The 11,604-nt window shown below is 30.2% G+C and overlaps 1 protein-coding gene and 1 pseudogene across 2 annotated transcripts; both read left to right on the top strand.

The window, feature by feature from the left end:
- Positions 1 to 1,863: 1,863 nt before the first annotated feature.
- On the top strand, positions 1,864 to 5,087 carry LOC112696890 (hydroxyisourate hydrolase-like; annotated as a pseudogene).
- A 1,257-nt stretch (positions 5,088 to 6,344) lies between these two features.
- On the top strand, positions 6,345 to 10,650 carry LOC112696889 (hydroxyisourate hydrolase). Of its 2 annotated transcripts, XM_025749818.3 has the most exons (13): positions 6,345 to 6,618; positions 6,686 to 6,749; positions 7,505 to 7,560; positions 7,713 to 7,788; positions 7,915 to 7,986; positions 8,079 to 8,166; positions 8,304 to 8,565; positions 8,742 to 8,857; positions 8,934 to 9,154; positions 9,419 to 9,447; positions 9,720 to 9,807; positions 9,924 to 10,014; positions 10,308 to 10,650. In XM_025749818.3, the coding sequence occupies exons 1-13, from the start codon at positions 6,439 to 6,441 to the stop codon at positions 10,552 to 10,554; spliced, it is 1,590 nt and encodes a 529-aa protein (XP_025605603.1). In that variant the 5' UTR covers positions 6,345 to 6,438; the 3' UTR covers positions 10,555 to 10,650. The 2 variants fall into 2 exon arrangements, 1 of the variants encoding a protein (XP_025605603.1); XR_011862452.1 differs by lacking the exon at positions 9,720 to 9,807.
- Positions 10,651 to 11,604: the final 954 nt, after the last annotated feature.

Below are 11,604 nucleotides of genomic sequence, written 5' to 3'. Positions count from 1 at the left end.
TACAAAGAAATAAAATGTCATTCTTAAACTCTTAAATTGTCCATTGTCTACCTACTTAGCCAAATAAGACATACTCAAAGCCAGATTTAATACAATCAATATACAAATAAAAATCAGGAACAACTCAACCCTCTTCATATGCTCTTTCATGTCATTCACCACAGATAGCACCATCATCATCCTATCAATTTCATGGCCAGCCCCACACTTCAGATTGATTCTGTTTTTCTTTTTTGGTTCTGATTTGCCCATCATGTTACTATTCTTCGAAAAAAAATTTCCTTCCACACATTGCTCTTGTATTTCATCCAACCATTGAAAATATCCACAACGTATTTCTATGTTCTAGCACGGCACAAAAATTTCATGGATCAGAGGACGATTGAAAACTAAAACTGAATAAGTAGAGACAACAAACCAAGAAAGATTGCATTATTTCGTCACATATCCATCAACATTCTAAGCTTACCTTCCACATAGGACAACATAGAAACCATCTATCAGGGTTGCTACTTATCTTCGACTTCAATTAAACCACTGAAAGGGGACAAAAGCAACAGCCGTTGTAGGTTTTACTCACAATTCCTGAACCACTATCCACGTCGAAGGCTTGAATTGATGACTGCTTTCTCATGGTTGCAGCTTTTCCATGAGCCCTAATTGCTTGCATTTTCCAATTTTAGATCCTGTACTAGAAGTGAACGAAGAGAGCAAAATTGGGTTTTAGGACAAAATTAAATTGGAGCAAAAATTAAATTGAATTAGGTTAATTTTTAGGTAGGCTAATGACATTTTTAATTACAAATTCCAACTCAAATAAAACTTCTCTTGTCAGCAAAAATTGGTGTCCACATAAGTATTGTACTCACCGGAGCTATAGTCCGACAAGCACGAGGACACACTTGGCAAATTTTTAAAACATTCAAGTACCATTTTGTCAATAACAATAGTCAGGTACCAAAATGTAAGCGTTTGAATCTTTTGAGTACTGATTTGGTCATTACCTCAAATCTATTATAAAATAAACTTATGATATATTTGTTTCTATCATTATGCCATGTCAACAATTTTGTATAAATGGTAATTTTATAAATATACAAAATAAAAATAATAGATTTTTACATAGTAACGATACAAAAATAATTAAAGTTAATACCTATAATTACTCAATAAACTTATGACATATTAGTTTCTATAATTATGCTATATTAGCAATTTTGCATAGATGGTAATTTTATAATTTTGCAAAATAAAATAATAGATTTTTTTTTACACAATAATGATACAAAAGTGATTCAATTTAATACCTATTATTACTCAATTAAATTAAAAAGTAACGGTTAAATATAATTAATATCTATATTAAAACTATAATAATAAGAATTTTCAGTGACAAATATTTGAAGTATATAATGATAGAATAACTTATTTACTATGCATATATTTTAATATATCATGATTAATAAAGTATATTTATAAAGGTATACTAAATTTTTTATATTCTCATTTTTAACAAATAAATATAATTTATTTTTCAAAGTCCAAATAAATTATTTTTAGAAAATATTCACACTAATAAATAAAAAGAAATTTATCTTTTTAGAATGATAATATTTTATGATAAAGTATATAAAACAGTTTTTTATTATATAAAAATATCAAAAAACATACATAAGGCAATAATTAAGAAAAAGATCAACTTCACAAGACTTTTGTTGTTGTATATTTTTTTTTATTTTTTTTATTTTTGAATAATTATATTGAATTATATACAAATTATAAATTTTTTTTATAAATGATATACTACTTTTAAATTTATACTATATAGTATAATTAATTTAGCTCACTAAACACTGCGGAAATCTTATTCTAGTTGTGTGTGTTTGAAGGGACCGAAAATGGAGATGTAGCCTGTGATGGCTACCACAAGTATGAGGTAAAGTACTCTACTATGCTATTAATCTTCGATTTTCTTTCTTACAATTAAAAAAAAAAAAAGAATGTCTCAAATTTATGCATTCAATATAGTACACACAATAGTTTAAAATTCAAGTTGTGTTGTAATACAGGAAGATGTTAAGCTGATGGTGGAAACAGGCCTTGATGCCTATAGATTCTCCATTTCTTGGTCTAGACTCATACCAAGTATTATGCTATGAACCCTAATTTTTGTTTTATATTATCATTGCTCTTTCTCTACTTTGCCTTTATTTTTAATTATGCATTCGAAAATGCTTTTTTTTTTTTTTCAGATTGCAGAGGACTTGTGAATCCCAAGGGATTGGAGTACTACAACAATCTTATCAATGAGCTCATTAGCAATGGTTCTAGAAATTCCTTTTTAAGAAAAAGGGTTTTGGAATCAATTATGCTTATTCAATTAATATACATTCCATTTGTCACCAAAAATTAATGTACATTCCATTTCTTTTCCCTTTACAGGAATCCAACCACATGTAACAGTAGACAACTTTGATCTTCCACAAGTACTTGAGGATGAATATGGAGTTCCTACAACATTACATTGGTGAGATTAATTCTTGAAATTTCCAAGTGTATGAATTCACATTGTATAAACATTAGTCCTTACGAATTATAACATTAGGCACTATGTGATTATCATAATTCAAAGTAGGTGGTTCTATAGTTCAAGTTGTTATTTATTTTCATTTTGTGCATGATTGTATTTTGTGCTTAATATTCAATGCTATTATACTACAGTCATAGTTCATACTTCATAGCCGGCCGAAAATTATGAGTTAAAAAGAATTTTTTAATGTGAATGCAGAAGGGATTTCACAAACTATGCCTATGTGTGTTTTAGAGAGTTTGGTGATAAAGTCTTGTATTGGACTACTATAAACGAGCCAAATGTGTTCGCCATCGGTGGTTATGATTCGGGAACAACCCCACCTCGGCGCTGTTCTCCCCCATTCTGTCATTCAACTGGCAACAAGGGTAACTCAACAATAGAGCCCTACTTGGCAGTTCACAATATCTTGTTATCTCATTCTTCAGCTGCAAGATTGTACAGAAGAAAGTACAAGGTGCATATCACTTAATAATTTCTGTAAAGACTACAACGGTATTAATTTGTTATGATGGAAACCTTTGTGTTTGAAAATATGGAAAAGGAAAAACTTTTTTGGCAAAGAATATTCATGATTCTTGAGAAACAAGTAACATTGCAGGAAAACCAACATGGATTTGTTCTTATATCAATCTTTACATTTGGTTGTCATCCGGTAAGAAACATGGAACGAGGCAGGGTAGCTTGTAAGAGAGTCTATAATCATATGGTTGGTTGGTAAGTTGCAGATTCTAAAATCAATTTTCATGTTCTGTGTTTTTCCCTTTGTTCATTGTTTCCTTGGTAAAAATAAAAACAAGAAATGTTAAAATAAAGCAAACAGTTCTTAATGTTTCTGTCTTCTGTCAATGACTTTGATTAAATGAGAAAAGATATGGCAGTTTTATATGCCTGCTGCTGCTTTATTGCAGGATAATGGAACCGTTGGTGCGTGGAGACTACCCAGTTTCCATGAAGAGAAATGCAGGCTCATGAATTCCAGCCTTCACAAGTCGCGAGTCGGAACAAATTAAAGGTTGAGCTGACTTCATAGGTGTGATTCACTAATACAATATCAATGTCACAGACAATCCTGAATTCCTGATGCCTTAAATAATAATCTCAGAGATTATAACTTGGACATGGCTTCAGTGCTTTACTGTAAGTTTAATCATATGTTCTTAGTTCTTATTGCACTACTTCAATTCACCATTTCCTTTTTCCACTATCATTTTTTGAAATGTCTAACTATTTCAAATTTTGCATCATTTAAATTAATGTGTGGAGCCATAAGTTGAATAACAATCCTTCTTTGTTTTTTTTCTTTGCAGTTGATCTGTTTTCAAATGAAGAGGTGAAAAAAATAGTAACTATGTTCTTAATTGATTGGATCAGTTATTTAGATTATTGCTTTAGCTTCACTGTATATGGCTTTTCTTTGACTCAGATTGCTGTCACCCCATGGAAGTTGGTGGAGGAACTGAACAAACTCAAGCTTCTCTATGGCAATCCTCCATTATTCATGTATTAAAATGGTCTCTCCCTCTCTCTCTCTGAAATGATAGAGTAAGATCAATTACAAAAATAGTAATTCTACACAACTAGTTATCCTATAAATTGCTAGAATTTGTTAACATTAATTATGGGTTTACTGATAAATCAAATAAAGTGACATATAATCCAATTACTCATCCAAGAGTTAAAAACTATGTCACATGGTTTAGGGTAATTGAACTAGAGTGACTAAAAAATTGATTAACATGAATAATTATGCATATTCTTGATTGAATCTTGTTATGTCAACAAACCAATAGCAATTCATCATTGCAAGATGTGACAAGGATCAACTACCTTTATGGATACCGGTGCTGTGCTTGATGCATTGAGGCACTGCCATAACAACCTTAATTTATCAATTTTCTACTTATAAATCAAACTCATTAAAAATAACTACCTTTTCTATTTACTGCATGAATATCCATCTAAAAGATCATATATGATTAGATGACTATGTAAAATATTTTACACTGCCAGTGTATCAAAATTAAATTCTTAATATTATTATTATTTTCCATTTTTGGAATTGTCACATTACACACTTCTAATGTGATCTCTTATTTTTCTATGTCATTATAAGTTTTCTGAGATGGATCAAATATAAAATGCTATTTTGTATGGTCATTCATGGATGTATTTGAGTTATTGGATGGATATGAATCAAGCTTTGGACTATATACTATGTTGATATATAGAAATGATCCTGAATTGAAGAGATATCCTAAGATCTCTGCAAAATGGTACAGCAAATTCTTGAAGGGTGGAAGCACTTCTATAGTTGGAGATCTTCAACAACTTAATAAGGATCCATCACATGTTTCTGTTGGCCACTCAATACAACAGTTTAGTTTAGTTGTTTGTTTGTTTATTTATTTTTGTAGTGTTCATGTTCAAAAGTTTGAATAATCTACTTTGGAGATTGATTATGTGAAGAAGAAAATTAAATCAGAGGCTTATTGAAGGAGAAACTAGTATTAAATACAAATATAAATGAGAAGATATTTTATAATCACTAAATCTAATTGAAAATGTTATTTGTATACTAAAATTAATTATCAAAATCAGTTATTATATATCTTGTATACCAATCATGTTAGATGTATACCAAAATTAGTTATTATATATTTTGTGTATAAATATGTGTTATTTAACTCATTTTACAGATATTTTATATTTTAATATATATTTTATATTAGTGAATGATTTTAATAATTAATTTTGATATAAAAATAATATTTAAATATATATTTTATACTAATAACCATTTTAGTATATATTTAATATGATTGAAATCTAATATTAAATTTAAGAGATTTTGTTTCAACATCACTACACCGCATATGATATTTTTTTATAAATAAATAATTTAATTATTTTATTTATTAAAATATATAATTTGACAATTTATAGTATATTTATCAATTCACATCACATTGATTTATTTCGTTTATAGTGTAAATGAAATAATTATAAATATATCTTATTTATAGTATATTTTTAAAAATTATGTGTATCTCATCTACAATGTATCACATTGATTTATCTTATTTATATGATAAATAAAATATATGTATTTTTTTAAATTATATAATATAAACAAAATATATTTATAATTATTTATAAATACGTTATAACTTATATATTTCGAAAAATAAAATAATTAAATTATTTATTTATAAAAAAATCCCACCGCATATGATAACTGATTACTGGCGTAACTATGGAGGAGTGTCACACTTCTGTAAGCCAATGCGACACGTGAAGATTTCTGTCACAGATAAGTAGGGTCTCCTTTACTAGCTAAGTATGGAACATTTATTGACTCATTTATTTATTTATTGTCTATTTAAATTTTAGAATAACTAGTTAACTACATACATTATTTTCGAATAATTTATTTTAAAATTTTCAGACAACTTAGTCTTTCTATAAAAGGAAAAGATTATTGTTTTATATAATATTTTTTAAATTTAATTGTCTTTTAACAAATTTGTTAAATAATTTTTTTGAAATAATAAAAATTTATTATCGACCGAATATTGAATCTACTGTGGAGAATGTTTAAGGTTTTTAGAAGAAGAATAAAATATTTAAATTATTTATTTATTGAATTTTTTAGTTTCCAACACAAAACTTATTATTATTATTATTATTATTATTATTATTATTATTAGGTGGGGATATCCACACTGTTGTAGACACAACCTTTCAAAAAAAAAAAAAAATTAGCATAAGCATATGAGCATATGTAGTTGCAAAGATAGCAGGATTGATCCAGAAAGACACACACACTAACATAGTCACATAGATAGATGATGAAACCAGAACCATGTTTGGGTTTGATGAGCATTAATGTTGCTTTGAAGCTCACCCTTTTAGTATTATTATTTCTGAACTTTGTGGGTATGAGTTTAGTTCTTAGTGCTGATGACTATAACAGAAATGACTTCCCAACTGATTTTGTCTTTGGTTCAGGCACTTCTGCTTATCAGGTACTTCATCTTAATTAACTTTTTCATTAATATAATTAAATATTAATATATGATTGTATTTATATAGTGGGAAGGAGCTGTTAATGAAGATGGAAGAACTCCTAGCATTTGGGATACTTATGCACATGCTGGTAAGTTTCTTCTTTTGCTCTTGCTTTTCTCTTTGTTCATGTAATTAATTTTGGAGTTATAGTTTATCATATTGGTTGTCAATTTATCATGGGAGTTAATAAATCATATTGGATTTTCCCTGCTTAATATGGACTACAGTACAAAAGGTAACAGATATTATTAGTATACATATATTCCAATTTAATACTCAAATTGGTTCCGAAGTTACACTTGCATTTCGATCTGGTCTACAAAGTTTCAATTTACTCAATTTGGTCCACAAACTTGACTTCCGTGACTTACACTAGTCCAATTGAGTAAATCGAAACTTCGAATACTAGATTGAGTTGCAAGTGTAATTTCAAGGACCAATGTGAATATTAACTCCAGATATTCCCCCGATTTGTCCTTGCATATTAACCAAGCCAACCCGACGAGAGCCTAGTGATTGATTCCACGGTTTGAACCAATGATCTTGAGGTTACCAACTCAACTGTTACACCAAGGCCTCCTTCCTATTTTTAACGATAAGTACTGTGAAAAAAAATTAGTCTATCATACATATGTTAATGTATCTAACAAAATCTTTATATCATTCTTAAGCCACATTTTGTTGGAGGGAAAAAGTTGATGACCAATTATTGGCATTATGATTCAATTTTCCTTAAGTGGGAATCAGTTATGAGGAACTGGTAATACTAATACACAGCCAGGGAAAAAAATCTAATCAAATTAATTGTTGGGCTCCCACATTAACAATTTCAGTGAAAAACAGGGTTTGTGCATGGAGATAATGCAGATATAGCCTGTGATGGCTACCACAAATACAAGGTCAATAATACATTAATACTCTTCTCTTCCATTATTTGCATACATTGTGGTTTTTTCTTTTATAATTTGTGGAAAATTGATTATATGCACATAATGTGTTTGAGGAAATGCAAGCTGGAGTTTCAAATGTTTCTGATAATTTTATGTTGCAGGAAGATGTGAAACTCATGGTGGAAACAGGCCTTGATGCCTATAGGTTATCCATTTCTTGGTCAAGATTGATTCCAAGTATATAATACTCCTAACTCAAACTTGTGTTTTTAGATAGAAACATTGAAATTTAATTGATGTTCAGTATTATTTTCTATAGTAAAGCCTTTGAAAAATGCTTTTTCCTTCTTTCTTTCTTCCCAGATGGTAGAGGACCCATCAATCCCAAGGGATTGCAATTCTATAACAATTTCATCAATGAACTCATTAGCAATGGTAAGTATGATGAGTTTTCTTAATTTGAAATACCATGTATATGATGTATTGCTACTTCTTCAACTGATATGTTCCTTCATTCCATTGAGCAGGAATCCAACCACATGTAACACTGCACAATTTTGATCTTCCACAGGCACTCGAAGATGAATACGGAGGATGGGTTAGTCCTAAAATCATGTATGTTCATGAACCCTTGCACATAGTGTTGTTCGAATTAATCAGTGAAACTCTTGCTTAGGACAGAATTGCTTATTTTACAACCGTAGAAAGAACTGAGAAATATCAATTTAAAAATCACTTGAATGTGAATGCAGAAGAGACTTCACAAACTATGCAGATGTGTGTTTCAGAGAGTTCGGTGACAGAGTCTTATATTGGAATACTGTGAACGAGCCGAATGTCTTCACCATAGGTGGTTATGACGAAGGAACAACCCCACCTACACGATGCTCACCCCCATTTTGCAAGAAATATAACAGCAGTAGGGGTGACTCCACAACCGAGCCTTACTTGGCAGTTCATCATATTTTGCTATCACATTCTTCAGCTGTGAGATTGTATAGAAGAAAGTATAAGGTATATAGTGTATTTACTTGTTGCAAAGGAAAAAGCTTTGACTTAGTTACTTATACCAACTCTTAATTGAAGTTCATAGTCTTTCTATATTGAATTTAGAATATTCTTCCACATAAAGAAACCTTTGTTGGGGCAAAGAATGTTCATGATTCTATAGAGGCTAAGTTATATTGCAGGACAAGCAACATGGGTTTATTGGCATTGCAGTCTATTCATTCGGTTTCATTCCTGCAAATGATACAGATGAAGACCGGGCAGCCACTCAAAGAGCTCGCGATTTTTTCCTTGGTTGGTAAGATAGAGACCTTATATTATGTGGTTTTTCTCTTTAAAACTGTAGACTCGTTGATTTTTAATTTATTCTGCAGGATTTTAGGACCCTTGGTGCATGGAGACTATCCCGTTTCCATGAAAACTAATGCAGGTTCCAGAATTCCAACCTTCTCAGACCGTGAATCTGCACAGTTGAAGGGTTCATGTGACTTTATAGGCGTGATATTTTACGACAACCTTAATATCACAGACAATTCTATCGCACTGAAGAGGAATCTGCGAGACTATGACACAGACATGGCAGCACAGCTAATCTGTATGTATTTCATTATGTTTAAGGATAATCGATTTCGAATAAGATTGGACATGGTCATATAAGCATGCTGTACCAATTGCATTCCACACATATTTACAACTATCATTCTGAATATAGAATTTTCTCGTCTCTTATCATGGATCCTAACGGTTTCCATCAAATTTAATTTCCATATCATTTAGCACCTTACCCTCCAATAATTTACACCTTAGTAATTGGGGGTAGCAAGTTTAAATAACTAACCACCTTTCCTGATTTTGGCAGTTGGACCGGCCTTGTTTTCAAATGAAGAGGTAAATGTTAAAATTAACAAAAATGCTATTCGTACACCAAAATCAGTCATCAATGTATTTATATATAAATACATGTGTGGTTTAATTTATTTTTAATGTGCATTTGTATTCTAACATATATTTTATACCGGTAGCTGACTTTAGTGGTTGATTTTAGTGTACACATAGAATAGTCCTAAAATTAAAACATACTGTAGTTATTCTTCTAAACTTGTTGGTTCACTTATTTAGATTACTTAGTTGCATAACTACATGGCATTACCTTTATTCAGTATCCTGTCACACCATGGACTTTACGTGAAGAGCTGAATATCATGAAGACCCTTTATGGCAATCCTCCCATATTCATATATGAAAATGGTCTCTCTCTCTTTCATATATTATTTCAGCAACGGGGTGAATGCAAATCATTATAATACGTTGTGCCACTGGTAAAGTGCCACTGGTAAAGTGTGATAAATGGCTTGTTTTGTTAGGTCAACGGACACCAAGGAATTCATCACTTCAAGATGTGAAAAGGGTGGAATACTTGCATGGATATATTGGTGCTGTGCTTGATTCCATAAGGTAATGTAGTTGCTGTTTTTTTATAGTTAAAAAAATAGAATTGAGAACTTAGTTTTCTTATGAGTTACTACTATATTTAGCTTATTTAAAAAAGTTAAAAATAGACTTTTCAAAATTTTGATTACATAATATGTGAAAACTGATTTTTGGCTAACGAGTTACCTTAAAGTGAGCCGATTTTTCAGCTCGAACGAGATTAGTTGGATTCTGAATTAGATCCTCATAAAAGGAAACTACCTATGCTTTCTATGTGTTAATAATTTTCTCATGTAATCCTAAATTTTTCTTCTCAGAGATGGATCAAACATAAAGGGATACTTTGCATGGTCTTTCATGGATGTATTTGAGTTATTGGATGGGTATAATGCAAGCTTTGGCCTGTACTATGTTGATAGGGATGATCCAAAGTTGAAGAGATACCCAAAACTCTCTGCAGAATGGTATGGGAATTTCTTGAAGGGTGGAAACACCTCTGGTGTTGGAGCCATTGAACTAGAGAAAGATCCATCCCTTGTTTCCGTTGGCCGTTTGTTTCAATAGCCACTTTAACTTGTTTACATATATATAGCAGTTTCATCTGCTCATGCAATTATGCTTAAATTTCACAAATAGATATGGATTTCCCAAAACAAATAATCATTGTGTGTGGACTCTGTTCCTTTTTTATAAGTTTAAAGTTTAGGATATAATTATATAATTAAAATTTTTAAATGTTTAATTAAGTAGAGAGTATAAGAGTTTACAACTCATATGCATGTAATCATATATATTTAACATGTTCCCTAAACATTTTATAATATAAATGTATTAAAATTATTATTATTTTTTTTAGAAATGATAAATTTTCTTTATTCTTAGTATGATTAGAAGAGTTTCTATTTAAATTATTTCATTTAAGATTTGTGTATATTGGTTTATCATCCAATAACAACATTTTATAATTTTTAGTTGCATCAATTTCAGGTTCTATATTCATTAATTATAAGTTTATAACCATCCATATCTCTGACAAAATTCAGCCAACGACAATTTTTTCGTTTTAATTATTTTCTCCCCTTTACAATTCTCAGCTTACCAAAAAAGCTGGAGCCACCGCTTTTTATTGAATTTTTTTTTAGTCTAAGTGGATTGGACAACTCTTAATTCTAGGCATTAGTTTCATACACTATACACTCACACACACTATATAGGTATACATTATTAGTATGATTTTATATTCTTCTAAGAGAATTTGAACCCGGTGCAGCTCTATGTGAGGCAAACAAAATTGCCATCTGACCCAGACCTCAACTGCATTGAAAACCTTGAATATAGTCCCGAAGAAGCATCTAGTGTTATGCAATTACGCCCCTTCCTTGTAACCAAAAAAAATATCAACTTCAAGAATCACAAAATCCACAAACACTATCTAGTACCAAAAGGAAAAGAAAAAAAAAGTTTTTAAATTAAACATAAAACAAGATAAGGTATTAGTTACTTTTGAAATAGAAATAAAATTGCATTCAAAACTTGGTACATATAAAATCTCAATCAAATAAAAATCAATTGAGAAGAAACTCTTCTACATAAGGATTTACTCAAGTGTAAGGA

Source organism: Arachis hypogaea, chromosome 6, assembly GCF_003086295.3.
Source record: "Arachis hypogaea cultivar Tifrunner chromosome 6, arahy.Tifrunner.gnm2.J5K5, whole genome shotgun sequence".
Classification (NCBI taxonomy): domain Eukaryota; kingdom Viridiplantae; phylum Streptophyta; class Magnoliopsida; order Fabales; family Fabaceae; genus Arachis; species Arachis hypogaea.
The sequence above is the reverse complement of the archived record's forward strand: the minus strand, read 5'-3'. Positions and strand labels throughout refer to the sequence as shown.

What these genes read in the sequence shown, in the direction of transcription:
- LOC112696889 (XM_025749818.3), top strand. Translation starts at nt 6,439, where the DNA reads ATGATGAAACCAGAACCATGTTTGGGTTTGATGAGCATTAATGTTGCT. An exon ending in CAATGAACTCATTAGCAATG is followed by an intron (nt 7,987 to 8,078) that starts GTAAGTATGATG and finishes TCCATTGAGCAG; the next exon opens with GAATCCAACCACATGTAACA. An exon ending in TGTATAGAAGAAAGTATAAG is followed by an intron (nt 8,566 to 8,741) that starts GTATATAGTGTA and finishes GTTATATTGCAG; the next exon opens with GACAAGCAACATGGGTTTAT.